This window comes from Musa acuminata, chromosome BXJ1-2, assembly GCF_036884655.1.
Source record: "Musa acuminata AAA Group cultivar baxijiao chromosome BXJ1-2, Cavendish_Baxijiao_AAA, whole genome shotgun sequence".
NCBI classification, from domain to species: domain Eukaryota; kingdom Viridiplantae; phylum Streptophyta; class Magnoliopsida; order Zingiberales; family Musaceae; genus Musa; species Musa acuminata.
In genome coordinates, this window is record NC_088328.1 from 2,294,372 (window position 1) to 2,317,946 (window position 23,575).

General features: G+C 35.5%; 2 protein-coding genes across 2 annotated transcripts; one reads left to right on the plus strand and one right to left on the minus strand.

The window, feature by feature from the left end:
* Positions 1 to 3,667: 3,667 nt before the first annotated feature.
* On the plus strand, positions 3,668 to 8,889 carry LOC135595244 (transcription factor MYBS3-like). Its single transcript, XM_065085908.1, has 3 exons — positions 3,668 to 4,057; positions 7,310 to 7,518; positions 8,312 to 8,889. Exons 1-3 carry the CDS (start codon positions 3,748 to 3,750, stop codon positions 8,771 to 8,773), a joined length of 981 nt encoding a protein of 326 aa, XP_064941980.1. The 5' UTR covers positions 3,668 to 3,747; the 3' UTR covers positions 8,774 to 8,889.
* Positions 8,890 to 9,885: 996 nt separating this feature from the next.
* LOC135612192 (uncharacterized) lies at positions 9,886 to 22,767 on the minus strand. The gene is made up of 4 exons (XM_065108143.1): positions 22,405 to 22,767; positions 11,341 to 11,499; positions 11,126 to 11,234; positions 9,886 to 10,671 (listed from the first exon to the last, which is right to left on the minus strand). The coding sequence occupies exons 1-4, from the start codon at positions 22,738 to 22,740 to the stop codon at positions 10,475 to 10,477; spliced, it is 801 nt and encodes a 266-aa protein (XP_064964215.1). The 5' UTR covers positions 22,741 to 22,767; the 3' UTR covers positions 9,886 to 10,474.
* Positions 22,768 to 23,575: the final 808 nt, after the last annotated feature.

The following is a 23,575-nucleotide window of genomic DNA, read 5'->3' on the forward strand; positions in this document are numbered from 1 at the left end:
AGATCACAGCTTGCAGCCGAGTTTGGTGGCCGGAAGGGCGGTGGGGTTTTCAGCGGAAGACTTCGGTTGGCAAGGGAGCAGCAGTCAGACGGTAGAAACAGAGGCTGCGACTGTGCTTCTTTTAGGAGCGTTGCCCACGGAAGAAGTGTCGATGCAGTGGGCGTAGCGACTTAGAGGGGTTGCAGGAAGAGCAGTTCTATTCTGCTGCGAGAAGGCCTCCTTCAGGAATCTTGTATTTGTCATATGATGGTTTCTCCTTGACAAGTCTTCACTTGTGGCAATTGACTGCAGCAGCAGCGGCACCACCGTCGTCTCAATCTCTGCTACTGCGGCGGGTACGATCTGGTATTGTTTGAGATGAAGCTGTTGTGGTGCGACTGAGGGGTGAAGACGTCACCGTAAGGAGGGATGGTCGAGCGGCCGCGGCTGCGACCCAAGGGGAGGTGGTGGACTCCGACCGGGAAGCGGTCGTGGGGCTGCAGCGGGAGGTGACCGCTAGAGTGAAGATGACCATGAAGATGTGGTTATCGCTTTGTCGGTTTGCGGGAACCAGCATAGAGAGGACGAAGCAGATGCGTTGCAGAGAGGAAGAAGCACCTTTGTTGCTTTAGATTAATGTTGCCGGAGGTGCGCCGAGGCAGAGGAAATGACAGGCGGTCGCCGGCTCAGGTAGGAGAACACTGGTAGCGGTGAATGAAACTGCAATTTGGTTGACGACGAAGAGAACAGGCCACCGAGCAGACCAGCGAAACAGGGTAAGTCCGGCGTGAACAAGGGCTCCGATAGAGAGATCTACTAGTAGTGATTCGGTGGTCAACGTTAGAGTCTCAGTGGAATCAGATCTGGAGATCGGATCAGCAGCGATTGCAGGGAGGTGGTTTGCTGTTGCTAGCGAGGATGATGGCGAGTATGGAGCAGCAGCGTCGGTGAGGGAAGAAGCACAGCAGCATTGGTGAGGGAAGAAGCACAGCAACGTCGGTGAGGGAAGAAGCATCAGTGTCTGCAGCGCTAGAGGCTGAGCACCTCAGCTAACGAGGTTGTGTGAGGAGTCGGATAGCGAGAAGAGAGCTTGCTCTAGGCAAGCGGCTCTGATACCATGATAAAATATGAGATGTAATTACAGAGTTTATTTAGATAGTAAACTTTGATAGCTGTTTATACACCTTTGCTTCGCAAATCCAACAAGCGTCGCGGCAAACTGCCCACCGTCTCTTCTCATGAACCCCCGAGCTCACAGGGACAACACTCCTCATCCTCGCTTCCATGTCCTTAATTAGGATCTGATCTTATTCGAGGAAGATTCCTCCTCCTCCTCCTCCTCCTCCGAGGATCAATATCGATGCAGCAGTAAGACATCCATCGTACATGGCCAACGTGAGTTGGCCATGCTTGATCAACTCCCCTAACCCTTCTTGAGCTAGCCAGCCATGGTCGTGCAGTCTACCTTGCTGCACAACCCAATGCCGCCCCCGCCGCCTCCGCTGCCTCTCGACCACCTCCCCCGGCCACTGCTCGGCCTCCGGCCACTCGAGCCCACCAGTTTCCCGATCGAATTCGCCGGGGAGCTACCGGTGCTCTTGGGGTAGGGAAACGAATTGCATAGCGTCGTCAAGAGAGTGGATGTGAGGCCAGGAACGCCCGACAGCTTCCTCGACGATTTCCCCTCGGACATGTTCGACTACCCGCCGCCACCCGCGTCATGGACATCGCAATTGCTTGCAAGGATTTGGAGTGGTGGTTGGATCATGGCGTCCGTTAAGTGTTCATCATATCTTGAGACTTACCACTCATCACGTTTCTGTTGCCTCACATCAAGAATATAAGAAGTGCACAAAAAGCCATTTAATCGATCCATCGAGGGAAAGCTGTTCGACATATCATATGACAAACTACAATTGGTGAAGGTGGTCAAAAGCAATACAAAACTACGTGTGCATAATGAAAGAGTGTTGCTGAAGGGTGGACAAAATCAAAGGAATTAAAACGTTAATTCTATATATAATATGAGACTTCACCTTACGAGTTTCTATCTAGCAGCATACATCCCTAAGATAGAACAAGTGTTCTCTTATTCTTTAAGGATTATTACATGATTTTATAGGGTTTAAATTATTCTCTTATCATTATTCTTTAATGATTATTGCATGGTTTATAGGGTTTAAATATAAATCTACACAAATTTGACTTTAAAAACCCTTAAAATTATTTTAAAATAGAAAATTATTTTAAATAATGAAGTCATTATTTATATCGTATTTGTCTACTGTAATGAATGATTGAGATAGATTAGACAAATTTCATGGTAATACACTTAAAAATCAACTACATTAGACTCAATTATATAATCAACTTGAAAAATGTAGCAATCCGACTTTAAAAATATCTAAAATAATCTAAAATACAAAAACAAATGGAATCACTATATTTATCATATTTGCTTGCTACGATGAAAGATTGAGATGAGTTGTTATGCTCGATTACAAAATCAAAATATAAATGAACTATGTTACATTTGATTTTACAAACTGAATGTAACACCATAAAATAACTCATGTCGGAATTCAACCATCGAAGTAAAATATGATATATATATATATATAATAATAATAATAATAATAATAATAATAATAATAATAATTACTTTATTGGTTTTTTCTAATTCTTGTTGATTTTAGAGACTTTTACCATCCAGTTTGATATTTTTTATCTTAATTATATAATCAAAATGTAACAGGATTGTAACAATATAAAATTTGTTCTTTTTAAAAAAATACATATATAGTTTGTTCAACTCACTTCAACTTTCCAAAATCAAAGAAAAATATTATAAAAATAATTACTCCGATGATTTTTTATTTTAGGAACTTTTTAAAAAGAATGTGGTTCATTGTATTAATTCCAAGTGGATCATTGTATTAGAAATCTATAAAATGATGTTTTTAAGATAAATCCAAAAAAATATATGCCGAGGAAGAGAGAGAACATGTGCAATTAAAACATCAGAAAATTTATTATTATTATTATTATTATTATTATTATTATATAATATTTAGATTGAAGACTTTCATTTAATTGATTGGCCCATAAAGAAAAATATTTAATAGAGGATTTTTTTTTTTTTTTGACAAACGATAAGTTTAGGATCAAACCATAAACTATCAAGATCTTTATCTGCCAAGCTAACACCTTCTTGATGAAGTTGGAGATAGATAATAAGAAAATATAAAGATTTGCTAAGATAAAAAAAAAATATATGAGAAAGAGAGAAAATTCACGTGAGATTATTTATGAAGGGAGTAAATCTCATATACTATTATTTATTATAGAGATGTCTGATTACCTTATCCATACCCCTTTACTGTTGCATTTTTATCAACAAGATTTAGAAACGACTCTTGACATGTCATAAAAGGAATATAATTTAATAGGGTTAAACGGGAACATAATCTGATTAGGTAGGAGGAAAGAATATAGAAAGGATTAATTAGCAGATAAAAAAAATCTCGAGTCTTTTAATTGTCGACTTTATTATACGGAAAGAATCAGCAGATAAGACTTGATTGCAAAATGAATCCAGACCGTTCATAATACCAAGTGTACGATCGATGCCGTCTCGAGTACGGATCCTCTCATCAATTTTGTGTATCTATTTATCCGCCCCGAATCCCAACCCGATCTGCTGCTTTAGGGATCGAGACCGGTGGCGGAGGACGAGGCAGAGGCCGCGGACCTTCGACCGAGCGAGAGATGACCAGAAGGTGCTCACACTGCAGCCACGATGGGCACAACTCGAGGACGTGTCCCGACCGGGGACTGATGTTGTTTGGGGTCCGGCTCACCGGTGGGACGATCCGGAAGAGCGCCAGCATGGGGAATCTCCCTCTCGCCTCTGGATCCATCCGGAAGAGTGCCAGCATGGGGAATCTCCTCCTCGCCTCTGGATCCGGTGGCGGCGCGTCGCCCCCCGACGGGCATGAGCCGGCCGCTGCAGCCGATGGATACGCTTCGGAGGATTTGGGCCAGGGGCCGTCATTGAGCGCCCGCGAGCGCAAGAAAGGTGTGTCTTTTCTTCTCTACGGTCCCTCTTTCTCGTGAATGGTTCGTGTTGTAGTTTTAGTCAAGATTCATTTGTTGTTGTTGAATTTGAGTCTCCAATTTGCACTGTTGTCGAAGTTACTTGTCCTTTGTACTTGTAAAATATTGGATTTTGTAAGAATTTTACGGATGTGAATTGGAGTCACATACTTAATCTAGCGACGATACTTTTGCGGCGTTTTATCAAGGTTGAGTTTTGCAGTTCTGGACCAAGTTAAATATTAGAAAATAAACCCTGTCCAAACTAACGAATTCAGTGATTATTTTGCTGCATATTTTTGGATAGAAACATCATGGCGGCATCTACTTGTTATACTTGTGATACCCATAGTTTGTTGTTGGTGTCCAATTGTATTTATAAATCAGATAACGTGATTAAATTTGTGGTTACTTGATGTTCATGCCGTTGGTTCACATATGTTTTGTGTTCACATGGTTGGACGCCATTAGAAAGCATGATTAATGGTTGAGAACAAGAATAGTTATCTGGAAATGTACATCAGCATCAAGATCCTGAATAAGATAAATACTGTAATATAATGATAAAACATTGGAACGATGGACACAGCGATATATGGGAACATTGGCACTGTTAGAACATGATGTATTTAATCTCGATCTTAAACAAACTCATGGTCCTGAAAGCTACTATCAGCACTGGTGATTTTCTTGAGATGTGTTTTCAGAACATGAAGTGAGTTGTTGCTGGGGAGTTAGTCATCGCTGGTGACATCTGCACTGCTAGACTGATGGTGGAGGAATGAGGTCAAGGTTGTTGTGATTTGGCTTTCTGATGACTTAGTGGTTCAGCAGCAAGATTTGGTAAATGTTAAAATAGAGAACTAGGATGGGTGCTGATGCCTTTAAATTATTTGGATTTTATATTACCACTATTAATGAAGAGAATTTTCATATATGCAAACAATTTTTAAGGTCGAGTTCCTATTCTTTTGTACTAATCAGGATAACCAACCAAAACCAATAGGGTGGTTGAAGTATTTATGTATGGGATTAGTTAAATTGTTGATAGTATTGGCAAGTTCTGATGTGAAATGTCTAGTCTGAAATGGTACAATCTATAATTGATTTGATTTTGGTTGATTTGTCATCCTTAGATTTGAAAAAAAAAAAAAAAGTTAGTCAGAAATAGTTTGAGGCATTTACACTTAACTGGAATTGATAATTATGGCCAATTTGATTTATAAAAGGAGAAGAAAATAGGACAGTAAGAAATATGGGAAGCTAAATTGTAGAAAGATAAAAAGAAACATGTAATTATGACCATGAAACAAATGAGGAAACATTGTTGCTGTTGTGTTTGTTATAAATTACAATCATCATATTTGTTTTCTACCACTATTGTTGAAATATCCATCATCAACTGCTCTATAAGACAGGAAAGAGTATTGAGAGTAGAAATGAGATAATAGTATTCTTAGCTTATTTTTAAAAAATAAGATCTTATCTTGTAGAGATGAGGTATCATGTAGTTTCACATGTTTTAAGTTTTACATGTTTAATTAATTATAAAATTAAAGATATTTTAGCATACAACAAATTTTTTGACATATTTTGTTATATATTTTTAAATATTTTTACTTTTCTTATATTTTTTATAATTTATCTTTTAAGATAAAATTTAACACAATCTTTTGTCAATCTTACTAATTTTGTTGATCCTGATCGTATCATCCCTAGTCGATATGATACTATCATCTTTAGTTGGTTTTGATCTTGATATCAATTTTGTGAAACATGGTCAATAGAGCGTCAAAGATACACTTTGGGCAGGGTAATAAATAAAAAGAGAAATGTTGAATATATTATATTGCACTTGTGGGTGGTTTGTATGAAAAATAATTCAAAATGTTCTACATGATATGGAGCAACAGTTATTGATAAATGTATGCCTGAAAAGGTGAAAATATGAGAAGGTTACTATGCTTAGATTTTTATTTTATAGGGAAGTCAAATAATTCACATGTATGTTATTTCAAGTCACCATAATTATGTCATTGGAAGTTTAGCAGAACAAGTTCTAGTTTATAGCGTAAAAAGAAAGGACAGAAACCATTATTTTATCCAATAATATCTTTGTTTATGTATTTGAGAGAGTAGTTCCTTTTTTTCCTTAGCGTGGAAAAGAGCCGGCAATATTGGTGTGTAATTGGTGGTGGTCAATTCAAATTATGTTTAGATACATTGGTGTTTCGGACTTGCGAATTAAGTTCTTGAAGTTCTGAAATGTCTAATTTATAATGTTAAAATGAGTGAAATTGACAAAAGTTTAAGTAATTTTGAGCTTGAGATTCTAAAATTTCTAAATTGGCAGTCTAAAGGATTACAAATCATGTTAGTAAGAGCCCAATGATTGCAACAAAGAACAATATTCAATGTTTATTTATGGAGTTATCAAGGGATCCAACTTAGAAGAGGGAGCAAGGAAGCGAGGAGGGAGAAAGATAGGGGAGAGATCAATTGGTGCAAAGAAATATGTGGTTGATGTGATGTGGTGTCAAATGGTCTATGTACCCTGTAGTTGCAAGATATAGAAAAGTTTCATGATAATATTTTAAATGGACTAGAATAAGTAGGATAACTAAATCTAGATGTGATATGAATCAGACTTGGATCTTTCTTTTTTATTGAACATAACCCAAAACTGGATTCATTTGTAGGCATTCATGAACCATGATCACTGGCGAACCATTGCTGATGCAAGTACAAGCTTTCTTAAGCATTCGATGTCCAATAAAATTCTTGTATACATGAAAATTCCTGCATGTAAATTATATGTGAATTGCATAGCTTTAGGTATTACGGAATTCAAAATAGGAGACAAGGTATAATTTCATTCCATTATTTTGAGTTCTTGTAACTCTTTGGTTTCTTATTTACTTTTTGAAATATAGGAGCTGCCTTGATGTTACTTATTTGTCATAGGATCTATATTTTGAATTTTGCAAATATACCTAAAGTACTCTGAAACTTTCTTGTTTATTTGAGACGTCATCCATATTATAAGTGCACGGTTGTAGATGTCAGCTGTTTTGGATTGGTGATTGAGATTGGTGATGATGATCTGTTATTTCACTGAATGATGATTAGCCTATTTAGTTACTGTGACACCCATTTTGTAAATGTTCTTTAGAAAGGTCTTGTACTTCATATTCATCCATTATGATGCAATGTGTTCTGACTGAATTGTTTGCAGGTACTCCATGGACAGAAGAAGAGCATAGGAGGTTTCTGCTTGGCTTGAAAAAGCTTGGCAAAGGTGATTGGCGTGGGATATCCCGCAACTATGTGATATCAAGAACACCTACTCAAGTGGCTAGCCATGCTCAAAAGTACTTTATTCGCCAAACCAATATGAATAGAAGAAAGAGAAGATCAAGTCTATTTGATATGGTGCCTGATGAGGTATTTATTCTATCTCTAGATGCATAATTCTTTCAGATGTGTATCCTACGCTTGCCTACTTTTTACATGAAATTATTGATTGATTATCATCTTCAAGTATCGCATGAAGTATAGACTGATAGGAATAAGCTTATGGCACCCAAATGTTTATTTTGGCTCTCTTGAAAGGGAAAGTGAGTTTTGGCACCATGGCAGAACTGGGAGCTTCCTGAGTGGTTGACTCGTCTCACCTCTTTTAGCTCCACATCCTTGATTATCACTGACCTTAGCCTTGGAGAGAGACTCTGAATTGGTAAAACTGGTTTTCCTCAATATTATCTTCTAAGGGGTGAAAAGGTGAATGAATTTTTGTAGGGAGGGCCAGATGGCATCTAACTTTACTAGCTTCACAGCTAGTAACTTTACACATGAATTTGATATATTAGCAAACCAAAATTTCCCCTTTTTCAAAGAGGAACTAACTTTACTAGCTTCACAGCTTTCACTGAGTGTGTTCCAAAACTAAAATATTGAAATCATTCTGGAACCAGAATGAGGAACTTTGTATCAGCTGTATAAGATCTTCTTTGTAGCATTTTAGTGCAAAGCTAGGAAGTATAATTCTCTTTTTGATTAGAACCATAGTGTATATTGAGTGGGCATAATGATAATTATCTTAATAAAGCCTGTGCAAGGCTTAGCCCTAGCATCGTTTCATATCTGACCATGCATTCATACATCCTCTCTTTGCTATTAAGGAATTTGAAGTTGTGATGATAGTATTCATTATCAAAATGGCTTTTATCTTTGTCAGCCTGTTGAACCTCAATCCATTCCAGTGAATTGCCAAGAAACAGAGACTCAGAACAAAAATATACACCAAGTAGCTCCAGTGTTGGATGAAGAGTGCAAACCGGTGGAGGACGCTAACAACAAAGTTGCTGGAGGGGCGAAAGAGCAACAACCAGAAATTGCACACTGCAGTTACCCACTGCCGCTTCCTGCTTATTTTCCACCGTTTGTGCCATTTTCGTTCTGCGTATGGCCAGGTTATGCAGCAGATACTTCAGAGCGGCAAGCTTACGAGATCATTAGGCCAACTGCAATACACACAAAGAATCCCATAAAGGTCGATGATGTCGTGGGCATGTCAAAACTGAGCTTAAAAGAGCAACTGGGAGAAACAGCATCTGCGCCATTGACATTGGACTTATTGGGAGGGTCAAACAGGCAATCTGCTTTTCATTCTAATCCACCCACCAGGGCTCACTCATGATAAACTTTATGATATGATAAGCCTCAACCTTTTTCTTGTTAATAGAAAGGTGAAACTGACCGAGTCATGGACAACTCTTACAGTTCAGTTAGGTTTATGAATATGTCTCATTTTCAGTGGTAGCTTTCTCAGGAATTAAATCATCATACAATCTTTTGAAAAGCAACTCCTAATTGTCTTGCTGATTCCTTCATCCACATACCATCTCACCTTGCTGGAGTATGACATAGCATCTGCATGTTTATTCCTGAGCCGATGTGCCTGTTCGTTGTGCCACTTCCTGCCAAAGCTTTCAGGGCAGGTAAAACGAGGCCTGCCATGAGTATTCTTTATTATTTTACCTTTACCTTTTCTTTTCATCTTCCTTATCCCCCTTCCCCCCCCCACCCCACCCCTCTTTTATCTTCTGTGGTGTCACTTGGGGCATCATTCTCTATTTGGGACGAGAGAATTGCCACTTCAAATTTATAACTTTAAATTCTGTGACATGATGCTACTCTTTTAACTTCTGTAGAATGAAGTAGTCTATGAGAGCCTTGTAAGAAATGAAGGCTCTTCTTTGGTCAATCAAAGGATCCATATCATAGGTTGAGAAAGTATTTATACCAGAGGTAACATTGAAGACGAGAGTTAGAAAGATGACCTAATCCAAGTGTACTGGGATTCTGTGTTTAAAAACAGAGTGCAGTTGGAATATATGATGGAAGGCAAAAAAACTAAAGGATTCTCTAATATCATCTGTTGGGAAGCGTTTAAACCAGAGGGAACATTGAAGATGAAAGTTAGAAAGATGACCTAATCTAACCGTTCTGGGATTCTGTGTTTGAAAACAGAGTGCAGTTGAAATATATGATGGAAGGGCAAAAACTAAAGCATTCTCTAATTCACATGATTCGCCTATACGGATAAACCAAGGCCCATTAACACTCAACCCACAATCAGATTTGGCGTCTAATGGTTGCAAGTGAATCACCATAACCAAATTCAACATAAAACAGTTATGTAACCCAAATATGTTATCCAGTAACCAAATTCAACATAAAACAGTTATGTAACCCAAATATGTTATCCAGTAACCAAATTCAACATAAAACAGTTATGTAACCCAAATATGTTATCCAGTAACCAAATTCAACATAAAACAGTTATGTAACCCAAATATGTTATCCAGTAACCAAATTCAACATAAAACAGTTATGTAACCCAAATATGTTATCCAGTAACCAAATTCAAAATAAAACAGTTATTTCTAGGCTACACACTCTTTTCGGTCATCATAAACCAGACTAGTAGAAAAACCTGCACATGAAATCTTGTCTCCAAGCAAAATGTTGCCGTCAGTTCTGAATGCTGCCACATAGAAATGCATACTTTGACGTAAGCAGCAATCTTGATTCCTAGCAAAATGGAGAGTGAAATCATTTTGCAAACACTTGTTCCATTTTTATGCTTAACAATGTATTCCAGCTAACAAAATATAGAGAATTTTCCTAGATCCATCTCTATATCCTTAAAAATGTTAAAACATTGATAAAATTGCAACCGCGATAAAAAGATTGGCAATAAAAGCACCCCCAATGTTGTAATAGCGGCAACAATAACAATATGGTCTGGAGCCATAACGATCTGGGGGAAAAAAGGGGACTGTTGAAATGAGACCCAAAGTTAGATTGAAAGCTTGCAATATGCTTCAGACTTGCGTCACGAGAACTCGGGAGTAATACTATAAGATACACCTGTTTGGCCACTCTCTGTGAGCACCCTGAAATTTTCAGTGCTGAAGGCCTGTGAAGAGTTTGATAATATGTTTCTTTGCAAATGGCAACATGCACAATATTCCACCTCAAAAACCATAGCGTCCTCTAGAAATGAAGCAACAGTAGCACCTATAGCCTCACCTGCACATGAGAAAGAAGGATGGATAAGTGCTCACACAACCAAATCTAGAAGATAGCATAGACATGAATTTGTGGTTATGTGCCACCTGCCTGCCCAGAAACACCATAACAAAAATCAATTATCTTTTATACAGTGATAACATGAAGCAAGGCAACAAAGGCAATTAAATAGGCGTTTTCAAAACCTAAGAAATTGCAGAAAGATGGAAGCAGCTTTCATTTCATCCACATGCTGCCACATCACATAATAATGCAAACACCCTACAGCAAATTTATTCATGCATTGGCAACAAAAAATAATTTCAGGAGTAAATTTGCCGACTAGACTCAAGATATGTGGATAATTTATGTTACTATATATTTAAGGATTGTATAACAGATATAAAAATGGGTTTATAATCAAGTGAAGAAGAATATGCATATTATATTTTTTTTTTGGGAAAAACACACTAACCATGTGAGACTAGCAGCAAGTTTTCATTGGGATATTTGTCACCGAGAGCCTGAATAACACTTATATATCTCTTTCTTGCTTCAAGCAGAGACTCCTCCCATTGTGGCAACTGCAGAAAAGGCAAAATTTTGCAGCTATAAGTTTCTGGAAATTCAATAGGCAAATGCATGAACAAAATATTTCTGGCGAGCAATTAAAATTGTATAGGAATAAACCTCTTTGTAAATACTCTCCGCAGAATGATCCAATGTTCCAGCTGGCAACAAAGCTTCAAGCTCCGAGATATGAGGAAACCATTTATTATCTTTAGGAGCTACACGACTCCCTATTGCTTGTGAGTTTAGCATCTCACATAATCCGAACTCAATAGAGACCTGCAGAATGGACAATCAAAGTTCAAGATAAAACAAGAAAATGAACAAGGCAAGAACTTACAGCAGGTAAAATTTTATATGATTTCAGACATAAGAGACGTATATTCTGCTCAATAGGATCAAATGAGACCAGATTTTCATGTAGAAAGATCAGGATGTTGGAATTGGACAGGCTGAAATATCTCGGGCAATCGGAGCTGAAACATCTTCCACTTCCCCCCATTTTTTTTCAATTTATTCATCTTCTCTTCTATTCTCTGTCTCGATTTAGTTTCTTTGTCAATGTTTCCCTTTATGTGCTGTTCTTTCCATACCATCTATATTGCTTTTGTGATTAAAGCAGAAATTAGACCCATTAGAATTTGCATCAAATCATATTCAGATTTCTTTAGATCTGAAGTCATGCCTACCCAATAGTACATGATGTTACATTGATATAAGTCTGACTGAAAGTTCTATCATAACAAACAGAATATGACTATCTGCAAGTGGAATTTATAACAACCTTTGTGAATGCTCTCTTTGTGCAAGTTCATTCGACTGGTCTCTCCTTTCTGAAAGGCTTCTATGTTCTTAATGATGGCTCAAGCATCCACTAAATCATGGGCAAACCAAATCAAGTTTACAAATAACTTGGTGATGAGGAACAAATAAATTTGAAGAACTTCAAATGCATTCCTAATTTTTTTCTAACAAGATAAGATGAGGACCCCAAAATATTGGACTAGTTATCTCATGAATATCACAACAAAAACCCTAAATCAGTTATTAGGAAAAATTATTTTTTGAAAATTTAAAACTAATAACTTATTATTGTTGAATCCCGGATTTTAATGATGAAATCAATTGATAAGTTTGTGATCTAATCAACGTTTTGAGAAAAGTGATTCAAGACTAACTTCGATCATGGAAAGGCAAAACGATTGAATAAGAAGAATCAGATGTTGGGCCGGAATCAGAGATTGGGGATCGGGCCTGAAGAATCAGACATTGCACCAAGATCGGATGTTGCGGGAGTCAACATGCCGATGGATCGGGTAATACGTCGAAGGTTCGGACGATGCGCTAGAAGTTTGGATAAACCAATGACATGCCGAACAACATAGAATTCTTGTCTTGTAGTCGTTTACGTCTTGATCATCATAGTTTAGGTCGAATTTGAGTTAGTTTTGGGTGTAACCATGCTAACTCAATTAGGGGATCCATTAGCCCTGAATCGAGGCTGATTTGGGCCCATTAGAAGACCCATTTAGTGACCCAAAGTTAGGTCAGGCGGTGCCGGTGGAACCATCTATGAGCTAGAACATACGAAGTGTACGTTTTCCGAAAGACCCGACGGTGGTACCGCCGAGACTGGCGATAGTACTGTCAGTATACGGTCTCCAATGTTGTCAAGCAATAGTACCACTAGACTAGGCGATGGTACCGCTAGTAGTTAATGCTGCAGGTGGTGGTACCGCCTAGCACTGGTGGTAGTATCGCCAAGACCCCGAAATCTCGAGGATAAGACTTTTTGGCTCTATTTTCGAAGTCATTTGGGGCCTATAAATACCCCACTCATTCTTGCTTAAGTAAGCAAGAAAAGTGAACAAAACGGCTTGTGATTCTGAGTTGTAAGTCTTGAAAAGTGTTAAGTGTCCCCCTCCTCTTTAAAGTTTTGAGCTCATTCTAAGAGAAGTGTGAGACTTGTAAAAATTCTCTCTTAAACTTGTGAAAAGGAGAAAGAGTTGTAAAGAGGGTAGTTGGTTTTCGCCCATTGAAAGAATATCGTTAGTGAACGCCGATGGCCTCGAGGGAAGAGGAATCGAGAGTGAACGTAGGTCACGACAATCAAACCACTATAAATTTGATGTGCATTTCCTTCATGCTTTTCATTGCTAGTACGTATTTATTTAATTATCTACTACTCTCACTTGCTCTCTAAGTTTATACGCATTTCCGATACGGTTTTCATCATTCGAAATTTTCAAAATCATAACTTTACGAAAGCACTAATTCACTCCCCCTCTTAGTGTTGTTACGGTCTTAACAGTTGATATCAGAGCTAAGTTTCTCTCGGTTAATTTAACACCTAAGAGAGATCAAATGACTTTTGCCAACAATCAAGAGAGAGTCACTCTATCACTCGTCCTCCCATGTTCAATGGGACGGACTACACATATTGAAAAACACGAATGAGGATTTTTCTGATTTCTATATACTTTAATTTATGGAATATTGTCGAATATGGTTTTCAAAAATCCTCTAGACCAATAAATGAATGGAATGGTCTAGAGAAAAAATTGTTTTCCTTAAATGCTAAAACTATGAATGCTTTATTTTGTGCTTTAGACAAAAATGAGTTTAATCATGTTTTTATATGCGAAATTGCACATGATATTTAGCTCACACTCGAAGTTACATATGAAGGCACAAGTAGAGTTAAAGAGTCTAAGATTAACCTTTTGGTGCATAATTATGAATTATTTCGAATGAAGCCAAGTGAAACAATTGGTAACATGTACACTCGTTTTACGGATATTGTTAATGGTTTGAAAGCACTTGGTAAAAATTTTACTAATCTTGAACTTGTTAATAAAATTTTACGATCTCTTCCAAAAAATTGGGATCCAAAAGTAACTGCTATTCAAGAAGCAAAAGATTTGAACTATTTTTCGCTTGAAGAACTCATAGGGTCATTAATGACCTATGATGAACATGAGAACAACCTTCCAAGGAACATGAAGGATATGACACTTAGAATCAAATAAAACCACTCAAGCGAAAGCTCAAGTGATAATGATAGACTTGGCACTCCTTACAAGAAAATTTAAAAATTTATAAAAAGAAACAAAACAAATCTTATAAAACAAGATACTAAGAAGTAAGAACAAAAACGAACTAAAAAAAGACACAATAATCTTCTATGAATACAAGAAGCCGGGGCACTTCAAAAGTGAATGTCCACAACTGAAGAAGAAAATGCTAACACAAAAGAAGAAGAAAACACTCAAGGCAACTTAGGACGAATCAAGTGCATCAGAAGTGAGGAGGAAACCAATGAAGATGAGATGACAAACTATGTCTTAATGGCTCTCAATGATGTGGTATGTGACTCAACCGAAACCTATTTGTCTTATGATGAATTACTTAATGTTTTTTATGATTTATATGATGATTTTGAATTAGTTGGTAAAAAATATAAATTACTAAAAAAGGATCATGCTTCTCTCTCTAATAAACTTGAAAATTGAAAAATGAGCATGATAATTGCATGTTAACCTCTTGTACTAAATGTGAAGAGTTAGAGTTAGTCAAAAAGGAAAATGTGATATTATAACAAACTTTAGAAAAATTTAAAATTGAAAACAAATCATTAAACATAATCCTTTTTAACAAAGGTCATATACATAGAAAAGAAGGAATCAATTTTGTGAGTAATAACACTCAACAAAAGCCAACTATATTTGTTAAAGGACCCACATTGCATGTTTCCCCCAAAATTAAATATAATTTTTGTGGTAGATATGGTCATTATGCCTATAAATGTTCATTTAAAAAATATAACTTACATAAATTAATTTGGATTCCTAAAGGAACCATAAATAACTTAATGCTAATAGTTAAGATAGGTAGATTTTTTCATGAGGGACCCAAAGTCAAATGGGTATCTAAAGCAAACCCTCATTTCTTGTAAATATATCTATAATCAAAAGCTAAGAGCAAAAGATGGTATCTTGATAGTGAATGCTCAAAGCACATGACCGAAGATATAATATATTTCTCTAAGCTCACTAGCTAAGACGAAGGATATGTCACCTTCGGAGATAATAATAAAGAAAAATTATTGGTAAAGGAAATATAGGTAACAAATCAAACTTCTTGATTGGAGACGTTTTATTAGTAGATGGTTTAAAATGCAACTTACTAAGCATTAGTCAATTTTATAATAAGGGTTATAATATCAAATTTGAATCTAATGCTTACATTATAGAGATACCATACAAAAATAGATCTATGATTGCCTTAAGGACTAATAATGTGTATACTATTGATCTTGATGATTTTTGTGATAAAACTTATTTTTCAATTTTAAATGATGATGCATGACTTTGGCATAGGAGATTAGGTCATGCAAGTATGAAACTAATTTCACAAATTACAACTAAAGAACTTATAAGAGGTATACTTAGAATTAAATTTGTCAAAGATCAAATTTGTGATGCATGCGAACTAGTAACAAATAAAGAATAACTTTAAGTCTAAAAATCAAGTAAGTACCTCTAGACCACTACAATTAATCTATATAGATTTATTTGAACAAATTGATATCACAAGTCTAGGAGGTAGTAAATATGCTTTTGTAATTGTTGATGATTATAGTAGATATACTTGGACATACTTCTTGGCATATAAAAGTGATTGCTTTAAATATTTTTTAAAGTTTTACAAACTAGTTCAAAATGAAAAGGGTTTTATGATTTTCACTATTCGAAGTGATCATGCTAGTAAATTTAAAAATCATGATTTTTAAGATTTTTATGATTTAAATGGGTATGACCACAATTTCTCTACTCCAAGAAATCCACAAGAGAATAAAGTTGTTGAGAGAAAAAATAGGAGTTTACAAGAGATGGTAAGAATCATGCTAAATGAACCTACCCAAATATTTTTGGGTCAAAGCCATTAACACGATATGCTATGTCATGAACAGAGTTCTCGTAAGACCATTACTATCTAAAACTCCTTATGAATTATGGAACAATAAAAAACCAATTTCTTATTTTAAAGTTTTTAGTTATAAATATTTTATTTTAAATGAGAAGGATACCTTAGGAAAATTTGATGTAAAATACGATGAAGACATTTTTCTTGGATATTCCTATATTTCTAAAGCTTATCGTGTCTTTAATAAAAGAACCTTGGTTATTGAGGAATCTATTTATTTTGTTTTTAATGAGTTCTTCGAATTTAAGAAAAATGATCTTGATGATGATTTTGATTTTGATTTTGAATTTGATATTTTGAATTTAAATGGAAATTCTCCTCTCCCAAGCAACTTGGATGCATTTACTTCCAAAGAATCCTTACCCAAGGAATGGAAGTATGTAGATGCTCATCCTAAGGAGCTAATCATTGGAGATACATCAAAATGTGTTCAAACTCGTTCTTCATTTAAAATTTTTTGTGCTGATGCTGTCCTTTTATCTCAAATTAAACCTAAATATATTGACGATGCTCTAAAAGATTATTCATACGTTTTTATAATGCATGAAGAGTTAAATCAATTTAAGAGAAATACGGTGTGGACGCTTGTTCCTAGACCTAGTGACCATCTTGTAATTGGCACTAAATGGATCTTTAGGAATGAACTTGGTATCATGGTTCGAAACAAGACTAGATTAGTGGCCAAAGGTTTCAACCAAGAAGAAAGTATCGACTATGAAGAAACCTTCGCTCCGGTGGCAAGACTTGAAGCCATAAGGATAATCCTTGCCTATGCATGTTGTAATAATTTTAAGTTATTTCAAATAGATGTTAAAAGTGTTTTTCTTAATGGCTTTATTTACAAAGAAGTTTATGTTGAACAACCACCTGAATCTGAGAATGTTCTTTTTCTAAGAATGACTTTCTGAAAGACAAGGTCGATACCACATTATTTATTAAATATTTTAAAAATAATTTTTTTATTGTTCAAATTTATGTTGATGATATTATTTTTTGTTCTATATATGAGTCTTTGTGTGAATCTTTTGCCAAAAGTATGAGTCAAGAATTCGAAATGAGTTTAATGGGTGAATTGACATTTTTCTTATAATTGCAAATTAAACAACTAAGTGATGGAACTTTTGTTAGTTAAACTAAGTATGCCTTAGATCTATTAAAACGATTTCATATGGAAAGTGCTAAGACTATTAACGTACGAGCATCTCTACAAAATTAAATATAGACAATGAAGGAGAATGTTTTGGTCAAAAGACTTATAGAGGTATGATAGGTAGTTTACTATACCTTACAGCAACTAGACTTGATATTATATTTAGTGTTGGACTTTATGCTAGATTTCAATTTAATCCTAAACAATCTCATTACAAAACAATTAAAAGGATATTTAGATACTTAAAAGGAACTCCTAATCTAGGATTATGGTATCCAAAATCTAAAAATCTTAAATTAATTGCCTATGTTGATGCTGATTTTGCTGGATGTATAATAGATAGAAAAAGCACATCTGGAACATGTCAACTCTTAAGTCATGTCCTTGTTTTTTGGTCTTTTAAGAAACAAAATTCTATTGCATTATCTACAACCGAGGCTAAATATATAACAATAGGTGCATGTTGTGCATAAGTTATTTAGATAAAAAACACTTTAGAAGACTATGAACTTTACTTGAAAAACATTCCTATAAAATGTGATAATACTAGTACAATATATTTAACAAAGAATCTTATTCAACACTCTAGAACTAAACACATTGATATTAGACATCATTTTATTAGAGATCATATAAATAATCATGATATATCTTTAGATTTTATTGACACAAAACATTAATTAGTAGATATTTTTATGAAACCATTGAATGAAGAACAATTCGATTTTATTATAAGAGAATTAGGCATGTTAAATCTTCCAAATGCATGAATTCTTCTTATATATTTTTCGGATCATTATCTTGATTTATCGGTTTTCATGACTTGAGTTTTCTTTTTGAATCAAGATCGTTTCCTATCATTCATTCTTCTTGCTATTTACAAAAGAAGAGATTTGTCAAAAATGACTCATTATATTCATGACTTAATCTTTTTTTTTTTTTGTGATGATTGAAATATATGCACTATTGAATCCTTCCCTTCTCCGTTCTTTTTTTTATACTGACAAGGAGGAGAAAGAGAATTGCTAGTATGCCCATCTCAAGAGAAACAAAAAGTGCTAGCTTGCACATCTTAAGAGAATCAAAAGTGCTAGCTTACACATCTTAAGAGAGGTAAAAAGTGCTAGCTTGCACATCTTAATAAAGGCAAAAGTGCTAACTTGTATGTTCTAAAATGAAGTAAAACTTGCTAACTTACTAGCTTGCATGTTTCAAAAAATTACTAATTACACTTTTCTCCTTTTTGTTGATGACAAAGGAGGAGAAGTAATGATGAATGATTTGAAATTTTAAATATTTTGGTATCATGCATGTTATGCCCAAAGTGATAATGATTTTATGTTTTATGCATGATGCATGCAATACTTTAACTTATGATATATGCAATGATATGCACGTATTGCATATGATCACTATGATTCATGATTAAAATTGTTTCGACTTGGATTAAAAGGTTATCATTTTTCTGAATTCAAGTTTATGTCGATATGGCATATAGATAGAGGGAGTTTAGTCAAAACTCCGTAATCAATTAGTTGTCATCATAAAAAAGAGGGAGATTATTGAATTCCAGATTTTGATAATAAAACCAATTGGTAAGTTTGTGATATAATCAATGTTTTGAGAAAAGTGACGCAAGACTAACTTCGATCATGAAAAGACAAAACGATTGAAGCAGAAGAATTAGACGTTAGGCCGGAATCAAAGATCGGGCATCGGGCCGGAAGAATCTGACATTGCACCAAGATTGAATGTTGCGAGATTCAATATGCTGATGCACCGGAAGTTCGGACGAAGTTCGAATGAACCAATGACATGCCAGACAAAATAAAATTCTTGTCTTATAGTCGTTTATGCCTTGATCGTCATAGTTTAGGCCTAATTTGAGTTAGTTTTGGGTGTAACCATGCTAAGTCAATTAGGAGGCCTATTGGGCTTGAATCAGGGCTGATTTGGCCCCATTAGGAGGCTCATTCAATGACCCACAGTTAGGTCAGGCGGTGGCACCGCCAGACCAGGCGATGGAACCGCCTATGAGTTAGAACATACGAAGTGTATGTTTTTCGAAAGACCCGGCGGTGGTACCGCCTAGACTGGCGATAGTACCGTCAGTACACGGTCTCCCATGTTGTCAAGCAGTAGTACCGCCCAGACTGGGCGGTGGTACTACCAGTAGTTAATGCTGCAAGCGGTGGTACCGCCCAACACTGGCGGTAATACCGTTAGGACCCCGAAATCCCGGGTATGAGATTTTTTTTGTTTCATTTTTGAAGTTGTTTAGGGCCTATAAATACCCCACTCATTCTTGCTTGAGAAAGCAAGAAAAGTGAATAAAAATGTTTGTGATTCTAAGTTGTAAGGTCTTGAAAAGTGTTAAGTATCCCTCTCATCTTTAAAATTTTGAATTCATTCTAAGAGAGGTGTGAAACTTGTAATGGTTCTCTCCTAAACCTATGAAAAAGAGAAAGAGTTGTAAAGAGAGTAGTTGGTCTTCGCTCATTGAAAGAAGATTGTTAGTGAACGACGATGGCCTCGACGAAAGAGGAATCGGGAGTAGACGTAGGTCGTGATGACCGAACCACTATAAATTCGGTATGCATTTTCTTCATGCTTTTCATTGCCATTACTTATTAACTTAATTGTCTGCTACCTCACTTGCTCTCTAAGTTTAAACGCATTTTCGATACTGTTTCATCATTCGAAATTTTCAAAATTGTAACTTTATGAAAGCACTAATTCACCCCCTCTTTTAGTGCTAGTATGGTCCTAACAATTATAACCTAAAAGATATAAAGAATTATAAAAATTAAAAAAATGAGAAAATTTAAAAGATACAAAGAATCTAAAAAAGAAGCTAAAAATGCAGCTAATATGATAAAGATATCAAGCTTATGATAATTTTTATAATAAATTAGGTACTAAAGATAGTGAAAAAGATATATATCAAATTGCTAAAGCTGTCAAGACAAAGATCAAAGAATACTTGTTAATAATAATGAGACTAAGGAAAGATAAAAAAAATATTTTTATAAATTATTTAATAAATATTCCATAGGACTTAGATTTAATGATAAAAAATAATGGTATATTTAATAATCATATATTTGTTTGTAAAATTAGAGCTAATGAAGTAAAAGACACATTAAAAAAGATAAAAATAACTTAAAAGTGTAGGGCCTGATGATATTCATATTAAGGTCTGAAAAAGTTTAAAGAATAAATGAGTCGTTTGGTTAACTAGCTTAGTTAACAAAATCATGAGATTCGAAATGATGTCTAATGAATGGAGGAGTGTTTTAGTGCCAATTTACAAAAATAAATGTGACATACAAAATTATTCAAATTATAGAGGAACTAAAATCATGAGCCATACTATAAAACTTTAGGAAAGAGTTATCGAAGGTATGATAAGGCTTGAAACAAATATCTTTGAAAATTAATTTGATTTTATGCTTGGAAGATCAACCATAGAAATTATTTATTTATTAAGATAATTAATGAAAAAGTATATGAAGAAAAGAAAAGATTTGCATATGATTTTTATTAACTTATAGAAAATCTATGATAAGGTTCCTAAAGATTTATTATGATAGGTTTTAGAAAAGAAAGGTTTATCCATTAATTATATTGATGTTATTAAAGATATGTATAATAATGTAGCTGTTAGTGTTAGAACTATAGAGAAAATATCTAGTGAGTTTCCTATTAGCATAGGATTACATGATGGATTCATATTAAGCCCTATTTTTTTATATTAATGATAGATGAATTTACTAGTCATTTGATAGAACTCTCTAGTGTATGTTATTTACTAATAATATTATCTTAGTTGATGAGAACCTAAATAAAATTAATTATAAATTTGAGATATGGAGATAAGTCTTGGAAACTAAAGGTTCTGGATTAAGTAGCACTAAAATTGAATATATAAAATACAATTTTAGTAATTCTAGAAATAGACAAGAGAATATAATTAAGCTGGACAAGAAGTCATTTTAAGTAAAAGCCTTAGGTATCTTATATAAATTATTTAACAAGAGGGAAAGATTGATGAAGATATTATTCATAGAGTAAAAATAAGATGGTTAAAATGGTAAGGAGTGTTAAAAGTCTTATGTGATCATCGGATAACTTTGAAATTAATAGAAAAATTTTATAAGACAACTGTGAGATCAACAATACTTTATGGGTCTGAGTATTGAATATTTAAAGAAACAACATATACAAAAAGTTTACGTTGTTGAGATAAGAATGTTAAGATAGGTGTGTAGAATTATTAGGAAAGATAGAAAAAAAATATTTTTATTCGTGAATAACAAAGTATCGCTTCAGTAGAGGATAAGATGAGAGAAAATTGTTTGAGCCAAGCATGTGCTTGGAGACCCCTGGATGCGGTAGTCAGAAGAGGTGAAATAATTAATGTTAGTGGTACGAGAAAAGGTAAAAAAGACATAGAAAAACTTTAATAAAAAATATAAATAAAAATTTAAATATTTTTAATTTAACTAAATATATAATTTTTTACATATCTCAATGATGACAAAAGATTCATGTAGCCGATCTTAAAGAATTGAAACTTACAACATTGTTGTTGTATGACTTATTATAACCTATAATTGATTTTGAGAAGGAATTTAGGGCAGCCAATTTGCTAAAGAAATTGTTACATGAGTTCACTTAGGTATCTAAAAGGTCAGCATGTAAACCGAATTGTTTTTAAGAGAGATCTAAAAAAATAGGGACTTACTGAACAAATAATGGTTTTTAATGTTTACTAGTAATTGTGATTTTTTTTAACAAGTAATGTGATCTTGCAATGAGCATTCTTCATTTGGTTTACATATAAGAACTAAGGATAATTGACGCAAGTATTTTTAATCGTCCCAAAATATTAAAAGAACCCTCCAACATCTAAGCATAAAGGTTTTTAACTCGATAAATATGGACTGTTATAATCCAGTTAAATCGCGTAAACTTCTAGGGCTCCTCTCTATTCTATGAGAAACCAACCCAAGGAACGGATAGAAGGAAATGACTTGATGGCGAACCTTGACGCGAGAGGGATCGAGCACGGCGTCCTGGCTGGTCCCCATGGCGAGGAGGCGGGTGTCGTCGTCGACGACGCAGCAGAGGGCGCGGATGATCTCGGTGGCGGTCTCAAGGCATCGGAGGAAGGGGGAGACGAGGACGCGATGGATGGGGAAGCCGACGCCGCGCAGCCGCTTCCCGGTTGTCCACGCCCGGATCAGCCCCCCCTCGGCGAGCGGCGGGTCCCACGGCCGGCTAGCGTGCGCCACCCACAGCGGCTCCAGGTGGTCGATCCGGTCCCCGTGCCTCATTACCAACACGTTCTGAACGCTCCCTTCTCCTTCTCCTCCTCCCATTGCTCTGTTCTTTCTTCCGAGCAATGAAAGCCTTGTTTATCGAGGAGAGAGGAGGGTCTTCTTCCGAAGGGCGCAGTGGACCCGGTTCGGCCCTGACCGTTGACCAAAATGACCGATTGGGTCTACTTGGACCGTTCGAAGCCAACAGAATCGACATTTAATATCGAATCGAACCGTCCTCGATCGGATCCATTCGGTTTGTCGAGTTATATCATCGACACCCACTGGATTTTGCTACTTCATTTTAACACTTATAATGTGGAAATAGGAGACAGTGAAAAGATACAGAATATGCAAACGGGGAGGAGACCGATAAAATTACGTCATTTTCTTTGATTGCTAGCCTTTCCAAATGTTCTTAAAAATATTTTTTTTTCCTTTTATATGGAAGAAAGAGAAAGAGGAAAATAACCGCTCATTCGGTTCAATTGGTTTAACACGACAAGCCAAAATTTAGACCGGTTCGATTTGATTGAAGAGCTTTACAGTTTCCTTTTAGGCATTGGACACGAGACTTCTTTTTTTTTTTTTCTTCTCTCCCAGCGGACACATCGGATAAATATGTAAAACCTCTCGAAAGATAAGTTTAATTAATTTTAACTCGGACATATCTCATAAATTTCAAAAAGAGACATCAAAATTGACGGAAACTAAACATGAACGCAGTAACAATATCGACCACACCACATAAGATCATCCACGTAAAATCAACGCGAGAAGGTACTCGTAACTTACAGTACAGTACAGTGGCATCTAATCAAAGACGTGTACACCAAATAGAGATTGTTCTAGATTGCATTCTTTGTATGCTACCAATACCTTCGAGTGTAATGCG